This window comes from Physcomitrium patens, chromosome 5 (assembly GCF_059467195.1).
Source record: "Physcomitrium patens ecotype Gransden chromosome 5, ASM5946719v1, whole genome shotgun sequence".
In the NCBI taxonomy this organism is placed as follows: Eukaryota; Viridiplantae; Streptophyta; class Bryopsida; order Funariales; family Funariaceae; genus Physcomitrium; species Physcomitrium patens.
The window spans coordinates 14,129,639-14,146,996 of NC_143414.1; the positions used below are offsets into that span (position 1 = coordinate 14,129,639).

The window sequence follows — 17,358 nt, forward strand, 5'->3', positions numbered from 1 at the left end:
CCTTTAGAAGACATCCATACAATGTGTAATTTAAGAAACAGGATGACAATGAATCTTTTGAGGAAAAAGAATATATTTGAATAACCTTGATCGGTGAGGACAATAATATAAAATAATACCCAAATCACTTGTCACTGAATCCTGCATTGGATTGTGAAGTACCTTGCAGAAGGATTCAATCCAACTGAAGTAATTCTTATCACACCTGGTGTCATCTAAGAAAACAATTCGTAATTCACTCATCCAGTCTATGTGATAAGCAAAATTCAAGACCCGAAACTAATGTGGATAAATATTTGTCTCTATGTAAATGTTGTTTTGTTGTTTTAGCTCATCCTATCTAGCCTCTAAATGGTCAGACTGGAAGCCAAACTCCGCCTGAACTTTGACTGATTCCAGATGAACAGTTTGTCTAACTCTCCAACTGTCAATCTGTGAACAGATTGTGGATGCTACACAAGTTGAGATGGGTAACACCCAACCGGGTGGAATTTATATTAATGAAAATAGATTACAGTGAGGCAGCTAGGTGAGAATATCACCAGAGCAAAACTCCCGAGAGACTACTCCTGGTAACTACCTGCTAGGAGTGAAGAAATCACTATCATATCTAAGCAGCAGAAGCTAACTTATAATGACTTAACTGACTGGACACAATTAAGATCGAAGTATAACTACCAACAGACCCGAATGAGACAGGACTTTGGAACAAGTACGACCTGCAGAACTGCGGTCAGTGCCTGAGGATCTTCAATCCTGCAGAAGAGGTGAAGCTAATCTAAGAATTTCACTCGAAAAGACGCCTCATGATTCGGGGACAGGGAAGTTCAGCCGCTAATAAGATTTCTAAAACACATGACTTACCGCTTCCTGAACACCAACACTCGTGCCTCCCATGCACCGTCTAGATTCCCAGTTATGATTCTTCACCAGTAATGATTCTCCCATGATCGTCTAGTTGAATTTTTCCGTACACCAGGTTGACATGCAGCTATTCTACCTTGAATGGCGGAAGACAGCTGTTTCGTCTAGTATTCCAATTTCCTCAAAACTGAGTACCATATCTCCTAGTAAGATCCTCTCAGAACCTTCTTCTATATTCCCACCACTCTCCATGAATTGCGTCCCTCCGGGTTTCCTTATCTTTACAAAAAGGAGCCACGCTCCAACTGAGCGGGGACCAATGACGGTAGAGAAGACCACCAAGAACTACATTCCACGGTTGGGCTCTAATCCTGAAACTAATAAAACCTCCATCAAGCTGAGTACAGCGACAGGCCACATGCCTAATAAACAAAAAATAGCACCGTCCACAATTTCACTAACTTGCTGTAAAGTTGAGCCCCCTCCCGCAGTTCCTGAAAAACTGCAAAACAGTAACAATCAGATCACTACAAACAAAACACGCACGACCATTTCAGCCGAGGATTAGGACCAAGTTGAATATTGGTGATTCTACAAAAAGTGCGGAAATTCCTTAAGGCTAGTCAGCCACGTCATATACTCTCATCTTGACCATGCTTTTCGGATGAAAGGGAACAATAAATCAATAATACATGTTCTCGGCTTCTACAACGCCTCGTTCAACAACAATCACCAAATCGGACATATGATTATTCATTAGAATATCGCTGGTTGATTGGACCAAGTTACCTCTTTATTGATCGCAAAATGTTGAACCTCGTGAGAATGTTGACATCAATATGGAACACAACCTTCTCAAGGGTGATGTAAACTCTGCTTTGAAAGACCATCGTTTCTCTTCCACTACATATCGATCGTCAAAATATCCACCTGCGCTTAGGCTGTGGCATGGTGACTTTACATTTCTTGAAGTTACGCGCTGGCGTTTGATTCCGCTGTTTAAACAAATGCACTGGTGCCGGTCAGAAAACCTTACCATTATTTTTACATGCATACCGTTTAATCACAATCGCATACAGATATTGCCACGTTAGAATGAACTTCTTCAGTGATAACGAAATGCTTCTTGCATGGGATGAGCCATAATTAAAGTAAAAAATGTGCAAGTACCGCTTGCACACATACCGAAGTACTCTCTATTTGGTATCATCTAAAAAGACCCAGAACATGGCAGAATATTCGGAAGTAAGAAATTAATATCCAAATTGAGATTGAACAGGTCAGACAAAGCAATGAGCAGTGGTACTAGCCAGTCCCAGAAACTCATCCTTAACACAGACCTGAGAGAGTGCAGGAAGTGTGCCATTTTCTTTCTTTTCTTTCTTCTCCTGTTCAAGAGCCTTGATATCTCTTCGCACTTTGAGGTCCCTCCCATAGTTCATAACACAATTTCCATCCGCTGAAAAGCAAGCCAATCCCTGTCGATCACCGCCATCTGAAGCATTGTAAAACTTTGTTAGTAAAAATCAATAACCTAGTATGCGCCATTTAAAATAGTCCAACGGAACTCCACATGCTCATAAGTACAGAGGAGGGTGATCAAATACAACTTACAAGAACTGCACATCCACAATTAGAATTCAAAAACAAAAAAAAGGAAAATTTCCCAGGCAAGTGATACACTTGCCTACTCTGGACGTGAGCAAATAAGGATTGCCTACAGAACTCTTGACGACCAACGCCTTCAATTGACCTTGAGAATCCCCTAAACATGAAGACAAGTTAGCAACATGTGCTTCCAGCTCTGTTTTGCCCTCCTGACATAACAGCAGTTTTTGACAGGAGGCTTCCACTTCATACATTGTCTCTCTGTTCGCAACTTCCACACCTAACGGGAGCTGCTGAAAATTGTAGATATTGTCACCACCATCGTTCTCAAGAGGATCCCTCTCATTGCTTGACTTCACCAATTTATGCTTCAGAGAACTTAGCTCTTCTGCAAATCTCTCTGTTTTCTCTCTTACACTCAATATCAGTTCATCCAATTCCTGACAAAGACTTGTCAAGATATCTGCTTTCTGATTGCTCATTCCCTGTTTCCGAGACAATTTTTCTTTCTCTTCACCAACACTTCGCAACAGTTTAGCAAGCTCCTGACAAACAGCCGTGATAATCTCCACCCAACCCAAAATGGCCTGTTGAAGTTCCTCCATTGGGTCAATACTTGCAAAAGTCAAGTGCGAAATCTCCACATTCCCAAAGGGCAACACTTGACGATCGAGACCAGGCTCGAGATTTTTCACAAGGTCATCATTACGCTTAGGTAACCCAAAGGATAAACTTTGTCGATCAAGACCAGGTTCCAGGTCTTTGACAAGGTCATCATTACGCTTGGATAAGCATGCCAACTGGGTAGACATCTCCAGCTGCCTGGCCTGTTTTGTATTTGCCTCGACCAACTTAACTACCTGCAACGTTCAAGATCACAAACAAAAAATGATTACTTAAAATAAACGTCACCCTGAAATAAACCTGACCTTCACCTTGAGTACAAACGTGCACAATAAGAAGCTTCATGTCTAAGTCATTTCTTAAAATAGAACAGTATAAAGGTTTAAGTATTCCACAAACCGACTAAACATGAATTAGCAAATCATTAAAGAAATTTATTCATTTGACTCACTTTTTTTCGATAGAGCACAGCCATCTATGCAATAATCGCGCGAACTGACACTAATTGCGCTTTAAAAAGGGTGAAAGGTGTAAATGCAATGATATTGTTACTTCGCAACCACTGGCCACACATCAGGATAGGTAATCATGAATCAGCAATTATTTTTTCAAGCTTCCAAAACTTAAAAGAGTGGTATTGATTAAGATTTCACTAGCTTTGATACGATAGTAACCGCCAGATCTAGGAACTGTTCAGCGGGTAGACCAAGCGATCAACACATTAGCAAGCATCTCTGGTAAATGTAATAATGCTCATCTTAAAAAGTTTCTTAAGGCCGACAAATCCAAAATAACAGACTGGACAACTTCATTACAAAATAAGTGTCCTCGATTGCGTCAAAAATAGTATCAGCATTCAATATTATGAGGACGTAATTCAAGTATGCAATCGTGAAATAGGTCTATAATCGACGAAAGCTAACCACTAATACACTTAAGATAGTAGCGAAGACCAGTACACACATCAGTGGCAATAAGATTAGAATTCCCATAAGTCTCTTGTCATCGACCAACGAAACAACCATTCAAAGGTAACGACAAATGACCAACATTGCCACTGATGACAATCACCAAGATTGATACCGAAAACATGCTCCAACTCATGGGCATAAAAATTAAGGAAGTATCTTCATACAATAAGCCATATGCTGGATGCTTGTTTGCAATGATATGTTGAAAAAGCGCACCTGTTCTTTAAAAGCCTCTAACTGCATAGCAAGCTCCAGTGCTTCCATTTTGTACTTTTTGGCATCATTATCCGATTCCTGAAGTCTTTTCACGTACTCATGTAGTTGCTCCCTCAAATCCTGCATTTCACTCAGAAGGCGATCTCTCTCCGAAAAAATATCACCATTCTCCTCTTGCAGACGACTTAACTGATTCACCAACTCGTCCTTATCTCTTCCCATGTCATATACACAATCCTTATAAGAGTCAATTTCTGCGTGAAGATCCCCAACAACGAAGTTTGATTGTGCAAGGGCTTTGAGCAATTGAGATTTTTCGGCTTCCAAAGAGCTGAACTTAACCACAGACTCCTTTTCAAAGTTTTCTCTCTCAACCTCCAACCTCTGAACTTGCTCTCTCAAACTCTGATTCTCATGTATGATTAACTCGAGCTTGCTGAGTTTCAAATTCTCAGCTTCCAAATATTTGAAGCTAAATGCCGATTCAGCCTTCTCATCTTCCAATGACTTCACTTGGGAGAGTTTGCCATGATCCTCAAACGCTCCCCCAAAGTCCCTGTCGTCAAGATTGTGAATTGGCAAATCCCGAGATTCAATCTTGTCCCGCCGTCTATCAAGCTCTTCCTCAAGATTTCTAGCGGCACTCGCCAACTGCGAATTCTCATTATGCAACCTCTGGATTAGATCCTGGCATTCTTTGAGTTGGTTGCTCATGGTTAAATTCTGTAATTCGAACCTCTCCGCCTGAGAAAGAGACTCTTCATGGCCAATCGACACATTCCTTATCTGTACTTTGAGTTCCTGCACCTCCTCCTCCAGCTTCTTTACTGTGTCAGCATATTTTGCACTCTTAGCTTGAAACTCTTGGATACGCAAACTTGATAAATCGACAGAATTAACCAATTCAGCTTTTTCCCCCTCCAAAGTCTGGACACGACGGAGTGATTCCTGATGCCCGATTGACAAGCTCGCCATCTTCTCCTCAACTCCCTGAGCCTCTGCTTGCAATCTCTGCACTTCCCCTTCGAGTGAGGTAGCTTTGGTGATATGCTCTAGATTGTCATCTTGTAGATTTCGAAGAAGTCGATCGAAGGCATTGATAGATTCATCCCTCTTCTCAGCAAGATTTTGTAGCTGAAGGAGCGAGCCCTCATGTGCAGTACACAAACTTTCCATTTTCTCTTCAAGCTTCCGTAACTCAGCTTCCCCACAAGCCACCTCCTCTTCAAGTAACTTCACTCTATCCGACCGCTCAACGTTTTTCTCTTGAAACTCTTGAACGGACGAATTGGAGGCATCAAGAGATTCTACTAATTCAACCTTCTCGTCTTCAATGACCTGCAGCTGGTGGAGTATGTCCAGATGTACAGAGGACAGGCTTGCCAACTTATCTTCAAGTCCCTGAACCTTGGCTTGCAGTATCTTCACCTCCTCCTCTAGTGAGAGGATTTTACAAGCGTACTCTGCATTCTCTACTTCAAGCTTTTGAACTTGCATCTGGAGCAATGTTTCCCGTTGTGCGACAGAAAGAGACGGTGTCTTGTGTTCAAGTCTTTCCACCTCTGCTTGCCCTCGAGCCACCTCCTCCTGCAGGGCCTTGACTGTGTCTGCGTGCTGCGCATTCTTTGTATGCAGCTCTTGAAAAGACAAATTAAACGCATCCACGCAGGTCACCAATTCATCCTTCTTGCTTTCTACAGCCTTCAGCTGACGGAGTGTTTCCTGATTTGCAGTAAACAGGCTCTCATTCTCCTCTGAAAGTCTATGTACCTCTGCTTGCTGCCGCTCCATCTCCTCTTCCTGTAAGGCAGCTTTACTGCTATGCTCTTGATTTTCTGCTTGTAGTTTCTGCATAAGTAAGTTAAATGAATCAAGAGAATTCACCAACTCATCCTTTTCCTCTTTCAAAGCCTGCAGCTGAAGGAGCGAATCCTGCCATGCAATAGAATGGTTTTCCTGCAATGCTTCAAGTCCGTGCACCACTGCTTGCCATCGCTGGACCTCATTTTCCAGTATCTTGCCTGCATCTACATGCTCTGTATTCTTAGTTTGCAGCTCCTGAACCAAAGAATTCAAAGAATCCAGAGAATTTGTCAATTCAAACTTCTCGCCTTCCAAGTCCTGCAGTTGACGGAACGAATCTTGAAGAGCAGAAGACAGAGATCTGGCTTGCTCTTCGAGCTTCCGTAACTCAGCTTGCTCACAAGCCACCTCCTCTTCAAGTAACCTCACTCTATCCGACTGCTCGACGTTTTTCTCTTGTAGCTCTTGAACGGACGAATTAGAGGCATCAAGAGATTCCACTAATTCAACCTTCTCGTCTTCAATGACCTGCAGCTGATGGAGTACATCCCTATGTGCAGAGGACAGGCTTTCCAACTTATCTTCAACTCCCTGAAACTTGGCTTGCAGTCTATCCAGTTCCTCTTCTAATGAGACGATTTTACCGATGTGCACTGCGTTCTCTGCTTGGAGCTTCAGAACAAGTGAGTTTGAGTCGGCAAGGGCCTTGAATAGTTCGTCCCTCTTTTCTACCGAAGCATGCAGCTGAAGAAGTGCATCCTGATATACTGTGGACAGACCCTGCCTCTGCTCTTCAAGCCTCTCTACTTCCACTTGCTTAACAAGCATTTCGGCTTCCAGCGAGTTAGCTCTGTTGAGCTGCTCTAAGTTCTCTGCTTGCAACTTTTCGAGAGAAGAATTCGAAACATCAAGAGACTTCAAGACATCAATCTTCTCTTGTTCCAGCAATTTAAACCGATCGAGTAGATCTTTCCGCTCAAAGAGAAAACTGTCTTTTTCTTTTTCCAAGTCAGATAAACGGCAACTCATGATCTCAATTTTTTCATGCCGTTTCAACAACTCCTCTTCTAGTGTACGAATAGTGTCCCTCAGCTCGGAATCCTTGATCTGCAACACCTGCAACTGAGAAAGTAACAGTTCCTGCGATACTTTCATGTTGAAACTATCTCCCTCTAGGCCAAAGACACGGCTTTCCAAAAGCTCAACCTTCATCTGGCTTTGCTCCAACCCTTTTTCAAGCTTGTGAATATCATCCACATGCTCTAGATTCTTCAAACTTAACTCAGCATTCTGAACTTCAAACATTCTCTCCAAGTCAACCTTTTCATTCTCCAGGGATTGAATCCGTAGGAGTAAGTCATCGTGAACAGATTTCATCCTTAGATTTTCCTCCCGCAGAACTTCGATTTCCCCGTTCAAACTCTGGATCAATACATTGGACTTCTTCTGAGTGCTCTCAGACTGTCGTTTCTCTTCCTCAAGAGACTCCAACTGCTGGGTTAACTCATCATGCAATAACAACGACTTTGCTCTCTCTTCCTCCAGATCATTGATCACATCACGTAATTTTCGTGCATCTTCTTGCACCTCATCCTTTTCTTCTTGCAGCTGAGTTTTTTCCAATTCCAAACCCTTAAGCAACTGAGTCATCTCATCCAAATTTTTTGCTAGCTGCTTCTTCTCAGCTGCTGGCCCTTGAAGCCACTGGTTCAGCTCTTCTATCTCGGAAGCCATTTTACTCTTATCAAACTCCAGATTATTAACACGATGGACCAGAGTCTGTTTTTCCTCCAACAGAACTGTCTTCTCGGTCAATATCTTATCCTTCTCCTGCTCCAGCATTGCTATTTCGGCTGTCAAGCGCTCATTCTCATCTTGTAGTTCCTGAGTCAAATAATGAAACAGAGGACACGGAGCGGCAATTAGATGGAAAAACTGAATTCAAAATGCCCTCGTATCTAACAACACTGTGATTGGACCTGTAAATTTGTTCACAACCAAGGGAAAAAATAAAATATAAAATAAAATAAAATAAAATAAAACTACATAGCCAATGTCTGCGCGAAAAGGAATACTGCACCAACTAAATCAACCAGAAGCTAGAAACAAAATACCTGTTCCTTTCGTAACTCTTTCAGTTGTTTAGACAACTCCTCAACTTTAGTTGCTGCTTCGGACTTCTTCTCTTCAAGTTCTAGTAGTTGCCGACGAAGCTCCTGAACCAACCCATCCGTTATCAACCTCTCTTCATTCCTCTGGTCCTTCAGGTCTCTGAGCTCTGTGGTTAGAGTAGCTTCGCTATCTCGTACTGCTTGAATCTGGTCCCATGCAGCCTGCAACTCTGCTGCAAGTTCCAAACGTTCACCTTCTTGCCTTTCTTTCACTTCTTCAAGCTTGTCAATCTCACTACGCAACCGAAGTATTTCCTTCCGTAACTCTTGAATGAGTTGATTAGATTTTTCTTCCTTCTCCATCAAATTCTTGATCTCCTCCCGGAATACTTGCAAACGTTGTTCAAGGTCTTCAGACTTACTGACAGCTTCAGACTTCTCAGATTCTAACACTCCAACTTGCGCTTCCCAGGCGGATTGCTTCATAGATATCTCCTGTTCTGTTTCCTCGTTCAGTTTCTCAAGTTCGGCAACATCTTGCATAAGCTTGGCCTTTTCCTCTTGCAAATCATTGACCTTCTGTGATGTTTCTTGTCTAAACGCTTCAAGAATTTGAAAGGTTTCTACAGACTTCGAGCACAGATCAGCTTTCTCTTTCTCCAACACCTCCAACTGTTGTTCAAGGCTCCTTACCGTTTGATCGAAGATAGCTGCCTCCGCATCTCTTCTTTCACCAAGTCCCCGCAGGTCAGAGGTCAAGAGTGCTTCACGCTCATGAGCTGCATGCAGCTGCTCCCAAACTGTCTGAATACCGGCTACCAACTCCATTCTCTCAGATTCGATGGCCAGTTTATCCTGCTCCAGCTTATTATAACCCTCTATCAGCCGCGTGTGTTGTTCCCAAAGATCCCGCACGGATTGGCTAGCTTCATTGGACATGCCCATTAAATGTTTGTTGTCCTCTTCTAGCTCTAGCACTCGGGAATTTAGACCATCAACTAATGTCGTTGATGTCGATTTATCCACCTCCAAAATCTGGAGCTGTTCCTGACATGCTCTGAGCTCAGCCTTAAACTCCTCGTCTCCTCTCTCCTTCTCTCGAGAAAGTCGTTCAAGTTCACTGCTAAGCCTCAGCTTATCAGATTTTAACTCCTCCACAAGTTGATCCAGCTTGCTCGCTTTCATCACAACGTACGTGTTTTCTTCACGGAGGCCTTGTAACTGCATCTGCAGCTCGAGCAGCTGAACCTGTGTTACCTGAAGTTCAGAAGCCAAGTCCGAGATGTTGTTCTCTGCAATCTTCTTTTGCTGCTCAAGTACATTTGGTAACGCAGAATTCTGGTCTTCTAATTGACGAACCGCAGCATTTGACATATCAGCAGTGGACAACAAGTTGTGTTGTTCGACCTCCAAGTCGCGGACGTGCTCTTGACAATCTTCCAGCATATCGACAAGATCTTTCTCTCCTTTCTGTCTACCTTCTAAAACAGAATCTACTTGGCTCTTCAGTTGGATTTTTTCATCATAAACGGTTTTTGAGATCGATTCCATATTTTTAGACTTTTCCGGAACATTGGTGTGTTCTCCCTCAAGCTTATTGAGATGTTCCTCGAGATCTACTATTTGATTTAATAACCTACTCACCTCATCTTCTTTCTCCTTCCTAAGAGCTGCTGTCTCAGATTGTAACTGAGCGTAACTATCAATAGCTGTACGCAATTGCGCCTTAATCACCTCATGATCCACTGATCCGTCATCCTCATGTTCCTGGTTAGCTGACTCTAACTTGCTACCTTCACTCTCCAGGCACGTTTTATTCAGCGGCAAATTACCCACTAGTTGACTGGATTCATTGGATGCAATTCTCAGAAGATGGTTCTCCTCCTCCAGTCTTCGAAGCTCCAGCTTCAAGTTCTCAATTACAAAATTGAAATCCATGCCGGATTCCTTATTGAAGGTATCATCACAATTATGCGATTTTCCTGAACCGCCGATCATTTCATCATTCGGTCTCTTCCCGCGTATTGTCCCCTCTTGTACCTGAATTAATCGTTTAATATATACTCAGAGCTATGTAAAATGATCACTCCATCACCAATGTTTCGAGTTACAAACCTGACTACCAAAGGGCTGCAGCAGTAAAGTCATCAGGTCAGACTTCATGAAGTCCAGCCTACCATTGGTTACCGTAATTGTATAAGTGAGCTAAACATCCCCAAAGGCAGGGAAACTCAATTAACTAATCACTTAATGCGGGCACAAACTTAAAGAGATCTGCAACCTAAGTCAAAACCGAAGTTGACCGTGAGACCCATGACTTACATTCTCGCCACCAGTAATATAATTGCATAGCTGATCTGGACTACAAGACAAAGCGAGTCCCCAGACAAAGAGAATTCAGGAATACAAAGGGATATTTGCAACCTTACACGATCCAGTTCTCGTAGGAACGTTATGCCATGCACTGATATGACACCTAATTCCAACCATCTGCCATTATTGTAGAGCCTCAAAGGGCTCCTGGGGCCGCTGGTTCATACGCAGCGATCCAGAATTTCGTTAAACCCTAAACCTTAATGAGATGCGCAGCGCTTGCTACAAACTCAGACGGCAGGCTTGCATCAACTTGCGACACCATGATGCGGAGAAATTGAAGTGACACATCGTGATCCACATATCGATTCCACTTCCATCATGGTTGGCAACCCCGCAACAACGAACCGTTACACATCATCCCCACTGACAATCGAGCGAGAAGTGGATCTCACCTCAAATGACTTCATATGCAATCATAAAACGTGCCTCCCATACCCGTGCCACCATAAAATCAAACTTCCGCACTTGAAGGTTCCCGCTACTCCAACAAAATTCAAACGCCCAGTCTACACGCACCGCATCCCCAAACCTACACACAGCAGTCGTAACCTCGGGCTTTTGATTTCTCCCAAACCGCCCCACGCACCTGCTACAGTAATTTAAACTTCTTCCACGACCCTCAAGAACCTTTCAAACCTCACAAACAGGGCGGGGGTGCCTTACCGTCACATCGTTATCACCTTGCCAAAGGCCGGCGATCCGTGAAACAACAAACTCAAAAACTCAACACAAACTCCAACTCCAGCGCTGCTGTCTCACACACGAACCTCACGGCCTCCGGTGTTCAAACCAGCCCGGCTATCGAGACAACAATTTCCTCGAAATTTCTTCGCTTCTAGACCCAGAAACTGGCAAGGGGGTCAAGCATTCATCGAAGAAAAAAAGGGGCAGGCAGCCACCCGTGGCCTTGAAAAACGCCGGACAACACCACTCACCACTGCTTAAACACACGCAGTCACAACAACTACCATCTCGAAATTCAAGATTTACTCCAACACCATCTCCCCTTCTTCATCATCTCCGCGGCACATTCATCGCGTCAATGATCGTGCGCAAGGCTGGCGGGGTGGAGCCCGATTAATGACCGCCGGCTGCCTCTCCCACCCGACGAAACCCCGCTCGGCCGGGTCGTCTCCGCCCGCGAGTGAGTCCATTGTTGACGAAGCCTTCCATTCTGGGGCGGGTCTGTGGACCCGCGCGACCCCGTCAATCGGCTTCCCCGTCCGAATTGGGCCCCACAGAGCGAGCGGCCATGCAGCCCACCCTAATTACAGGATCCCGGAAAAATTAGTGTGAACCCGGGGCTGGTCCACCCATTGTTTTTTCTGAGGCTGCCCGTTCCAGCTCCGTAATAGCTTGCTCACGCATACAGCCTGTCCCACATGGCATGTATGGCTGTTCAGTTGGGCTCGAAGCCCCCCCCCCTCCTTTGAACACTTCCCCCTTTTCCTTCCTCTGTTTTTGTACTGCCACGGTGGCACCCACTATGCTCTGAGTTGGACAGATTCTTTCTTCCAAGAGGGGTCAAATATCGTGAACTTTGTGACGCGTTTTCACCTCATGTGAAAAGGGGTAATAGAGGATACTAAGTTATCTCTGAGCTTTGCAAAAATTACTGACGTGATTCATTGATGCTTCTGAACACGAAACAGTGAACCAAAGTGAAGAGCAGTGGTGCAGTGGCAGTAGTCTTGGGAAGGGGAGATTTTTGAGCCTGGACTATCTTACTGGGGACCAGTACTTGCAGCATGGAACAGAAGCCCTTGTTTGGCACTTCTGGACTGACCCAGAGAAAGAGTAAAGTAAAAATAAATTAATAAATACTAATTAGAGAAAACTATAATAATACATAATAACAATGGTTAATAGAGTCAACGAAAAAGAATACAGTCTGATTATTCATGGGTGCAGGGGAGTATTTAGATGAGGCAGCAACACATTAACACCTTTACAACCTGTTCCCAAAACTTTGTGAATTGCTCTGCTGCGTATTCATGAAACAGGTAAACATTAAAAAGGGAAAATCAATTTGCACTAAGATCCCAGTTTCAATTAAGATGGATTCTGTACCAACAATAATTGGTCCACCAATCAGCCAATGGTTGGCAAAACACCACACAGCCATTTCTCTAGTTTGAAGTCATTTCTAGATCTTTATTTGGTACTGGATTAGGAGGAACAATCTCTTTTGTAATAAAACCCCTCTTATCAAGGAATTTGAGCTGATCTGATGGGATCATACCATGAACTTGTGAAGCACCCATATGCTTTAGCTTGGACCACATTTGTCACAACTGTTATGTGCTATAATCTTTGCATTGGACAAGAACAAAGCCCACCAATTGTGATTGTCTGCTTTCATACACTGATGGATTTTAGGTTGTAGACACCAATGGTTGGGCCATTCTTCATTGGAATATACTATAGGTTATATGATTTATTTGTATATATATATATATGCACAAATGTCTATGCAGCAGGATAGGGGGGCTGGACTGAGCCTTGCTAGACAGGGAGAAGCTTATGGTGCAAGACTTGACTTGTGGCAGGGGATAGCTTTGAACCCCTATGGAGTCCCAATAATAAGGGGATGCTTCCCCATCATGAATGAATGGACTTATCATCTCATGTCTTCTATCCCCCAAAACATGCTTGTATGATTGGAACCTCACAGTTTCTATTTTGCTTTGGATTGTGACGAGTCCTTAAATCTTCATCTAGCAATCTTACTGTTGCTGCAAGTTTGACATAGTCTCAATGACTTCTCAGGGTCATGTTTGATCTTGTGTTCATGGTCCACATGACAACCAATTTGAGAGAAGATTTCCATTAGTCAAGAATATTGGAATAGTTTCTTATCTTGTAGTGGCAATTTTGGAAAATCTTTCGAAAGAAGATAAGATACAAGAAACCTTTATGGATTGGGCTAAAGCTGTGACATTCTTTGCATTTGATTATTGGGTACGTTACAGTGAGCTCAAGGTAAATTGCCACTTAGGATGTATGCAGAATAGTTTCATCCCAACGGAATTAGAACCGCATTAGGTCTTCATCCAGGGGATCTGCTAGTGTGTGCTCAAAGCTCTGAGAAAAGTCGCTTATTGCTTCTCAGACTTTGAATCCAAAGATGCACGAGAAGGGAAAACATTAAAAAGTCAGTTTGCAGGATCAAAAGCCCTTCTCGTGTTCAGCGAGTTTGTTGAGATGGTGCGCCGTGATTCACAGTGATTTGTCACGGGAGATCTGCATCAAATTAGATTCGATGAAAGTTCACGCGGGTTTGCCGTCACATTGAAGACATGACACAGATGATCACAGCACACAACGTGGAGGACCTCATCGACCAACCTGTCGGGCACTTGACAATGTCTAGGTGGGCTATCCAGTGTGGCTATCGGACTTTGTGTGGTTGATCTGCACAATAATTGGAGTGAAGGAAACACAACGATAATAATGGATAGTGCAAAAGGAGGTATCAGCATTGTGTGTTCAAGAGCAATTGGGGAAAAGCCAGAGGAAATGAATTGCTAAGATAAGAGTAATGAGCTTCCACCTGAATGAAGGTATCTTACCATGAACATGAACACACAGGTACGTATCCGCTGCTTTGGCGTTCAGGTGCTCCCTGCAACATCCAGATCGATTATAATGCAGCTACTTTAAACTCAACATATCAAGTTCTGCCCGCTTGTGATGTACAAAGGTAGGCCACGAGTAACTGCTGAAGAAAAATGTCACGACCGAGCCAAATTCACAAATTCTAGGCTATGATCCCAATCCCAAATACATTGAGATAAAATTTGTAGAAGCGATGCAGGCATTTCACCTCAGAGCGGTTCCATGAAAAGCTCCGCCGGCACCTCCAATTCACAAAAAGTCAACCAACTTGTGCGTACATAGATCTTTCAGTTAAGATGCCCCGTCGAAAGGTGGCAAGACGACGGTAGAGCCGAAATTGCAGCAGCTGACGAAACACTCTGTCTAATGGCCGACCAGAATTCAAAATCAACCGGTATTTCAGTGTCAACTAGCGATTTTTTCAAAATCATGCAGCTTGGTCGAAGAAACAATGATCGAGAAATTTGCTGCATCTTTGTCTGAGGTCATTGAAAAAACCAACACAATCAACCGTCCACCACAGCTAAGAACAAGCTCCCAAATGTCCAAACATCTCCGGCAGCTCACGGCGCAGATGCAGGTTCTCGCATCCGACGGCACGCACATTCTCCCGCCTCCGTGTTCTGCACTTAAACTCCCAGAAACACACTTCTACCAGGCTGTGTCCGCCTCCTTCGCACACGCTCTCTCCAACGACACTTCTTCACACCCAAACCCTGACGAATCTGCTCCTCCACACCGCCATGCCACCGGCATCATTAAAAATCACTCTACTCTTTTACCCTACAAGACCCAAATCTCCTCCTCACCACAATAACTTCAAACCCCCAACAAAACCTTACACCACCTCAGGAAATTGCACACAAATCGGCACGAAAAAAAAACAGGGATCCACAACACCGATCTCCATTGCCAGTAGCCACCTCCGAGGCAGACGTCGTTTTCTTCGCTAAATTCAAATGGCAGGCAAATGGTGGAGCAGGAGGAGGAGGCGCTAGAACCCTGTTCACACCTGATTATGTTGGTTCTGTGCTCGTTGATGAAGTAAGTGTGGGAGTGCTTGCATGAAATTTCACAATAATTCTCTGTTTCTATGATGAACATTCAGGTCAGACTTAAGTAAATCCTCTTGCAAGTTGACCTTGACACACTTTAAGTTGCACCACATTTTGATTCAAGTTTCACGAAGTTTTTCGTATTCTTGTGTACATGTTGCATCACTGTTGGAAGAGAGGTCCTTTAGTAAAGTATGCAACGATGAGGTTTTTTTCCAATGTCTCTTGGTGATTACAATGTTTACAATGTGTTTACCAATTATGGTGTCTCTATCATTGCAACTCAAGCCTTACTTGCAATGTGAACTCTTTGTGGCTTTGTGACATGCACTTTGTTGATTTCTAGGCAACAACCATCTCTATACAAAAACATTTAATTGAATGACTTAGTACAATTTTTGATTTCTTATGGTTAAACTTTAGGAGTAGTTCCTTGAACAAAATTAACTAATTTTTTGCATATTTTTAGTGAAAACAACATGAATTCAACTAGTATGTAGTGTTGATTATTTCATTAAATAAGAATGTATGTGTGTGTTTTATGTGGGTATTAGTTGATAATAAACAATGAAAGTAAATGAATGATCAATTATGTCAATCTTCACTCAAATCTCAAATGAGATATCACATAATATTTTAATAAACTTATATGTTATTTATTGTAGTAGAAATATTTTTATTTGTTTTCCATGGACAAAAGCATAATGATAATAATAATAATCATAATAATAAATTAACAAATGAGCTAATTATCTTTTACAAAACATGTTATTAGAGTTTTAATTGCTGACTATTAATTTCTTTTATCACTTAAACATATGTCATTGGTGTTGTTTTGCAGCCACAACTTGTGGCTCGTATTAGATGTGGATCTATTATTCACAGAATAAAAACCTTCCTTTTAAGACCAAATATCTCATTTCTTCATCAACACATTTCTATACCCTAAATACTTAACTTGTGTTTGTGCAACTTCCATCTTCTTCAAATGAGAGAACCTAAAATAAAATTGTAAGAATAAGTCAAAAACTTATAATGTTTTAATTTTTTAACAAATTATTATACACAAATGAAGAGAAATTTTATAAAGATGATAGAATTTGTAATAAGGTTAAAGATATTTTTTTTAAAAAATATACTACATGATGAATAATACATAATGTATTTTTAATTATTATAATTAGTATACAACTTAATATTAACTTAATCAATAATATACATTTTATGTAAAGAAAATGACTTTAACATGATTGACTTATTAAGAATGTTAAAAAAATATATATTTTACTAGATTCTATTGAATTATTAATTCAAACAAGAAATATTTAATTTCAAATGGATTTGTAAAAATAATGTACAAAACACCAATTTTAAGCAACTCCTCTCTAGAAATGTTAGAAAGTCTCTAGAAATTATACTACCATCCTCAATACTCTTTGCAACACTCTTTGAAATCCTCTGTGGCATCCAATAAGAGTATACAAGGAGTAGATTATATATATATATATATATATATATATTTATAAATTTTTGTAGGTCTCTACATCCCACAATACTGGAATGGTTTGTCAACATATTTTGAATGTCTAAAATTTTAAGACCTGGCATCTACACATGGGACATAATGTTTCCATGCACGTGACTTTCTTTCAATATAGTGCATACTTTGTGTACACTTACATGCTGTATAAAGATTACATAACTTCTTGCTTACCTCATTACAGTATATTTTAATATAAAAAATACTTCATTTTAAATAATGAATGGATTAAAAGGATTCATTGCTTTTTTAATTATAGTCTATTGCAGATGATCTATAATTTTTGTTCATGTTTCCAAATTAGGCGTCATTATTATTTTTGATTGTTAACAGTTTGGTTGAACAAGACTCACATAGTACTTTTTTCATAATATGTTTTGGCCATTTTGTGAAACACAATGTCTCAAAATTCAAATGAAAAAAATCACAATTAATAATAGAATACTTGACAAAGGTACTTGTGCAAAAACATAACTAAAAAGAAAATTCAAAAGAAAAACGGATAAACTTAAATAAAAATTGTACAAATAAATTAGTATTTGTAATTATATGCTGGTATTTAGAAAAGCTAT

At 41.6% G+C, this 17,358-nt stretch overlaps 1 protein-coding gene and 1 long non-coding RNA gene across 4 annotated transcripts; both read right to left on the bottom strand.

Moving 5' to 3' along the window:
• Positions 1–461: 461 nt before the first annotated feature.
• On the bottom strand, positions 462–11,477 carry LOC112282625 (uncharacterized). 3 transcript variants are annotated; one of them, XM_024520495.3, is made up of 8 exons: positions 11,237–11,477; positions 10,966–11,102; positions 8,201–10,237; positions 4,284–7,970; positions 2,552–3,332; positions 2,205–2,359; positions 1,654–1,859; positions 462–1,366 (listed from the first exon to the last, which is right to left on the bottom strand). In XM_024520495.3, exons 2-7 carry the CDS (start codon positions 10,978–10,980, stop codon positions 1,782–1,784), a joined length of 6,753 nt encoding a protein of 2,250 aa, XP_024376263.1. In that variant the 5' UTR covers positions 10,981–11,102; positions 11,237–11,477; the 3' UTR covers positions 462–1,366; positions 1,654–1,781. The 3 variants fall into 3 exon arrangements, with proteins under 3 accessions (XP_024376263.1, XP_024376264.1, XP_090106723.1); XM_024520496.3 differs by lacking the exon at positions 10,966–11,102 and having other exon boundaries at positions 11,237–11,375; XM_090250597.1 differs by having other exon boundaries at positions 10,966–11,322.
• Positions 11,478–13,494: 2,017 nt separating this feature from the next.
• Positions 13,495–14,955, bottom strand: LOC112282285 (uncharacterized). The gene is made up of 3 exons (XR_016503023.1): positions 14,400–14,955; positions 14,146–14,198; positions 13,495–13,816 (listed from the first exon to the last, which is right to left on the bottom strand). It is a non-coding gene; the product is annotated as an uncharacterized LOC112282285 (long non-coding RNA).
• Between the last annotated feature and the right edge of the window lie 2,403 nt (positions 14,956–17,358).

Coding starts and splice junctions, on each gene's coding strand:
- LOC112282625 (XM_024520495.3), bottom strand. Junction 3,333..4,283: donor TAGAGGCTTTTAAAGAACAG/GTGCGCTTTTTC, acceptor TGAACGTTGCAG/GTAGTTAAGTTGGTCGAGGC. Junction 1,860..2,204: donor CACTTCCTGCACTCTCTCAG/GTCTGTGTTAAG, acceptor TTGTTTAAACAG/CGGAATCAAACGCCAGCGCG.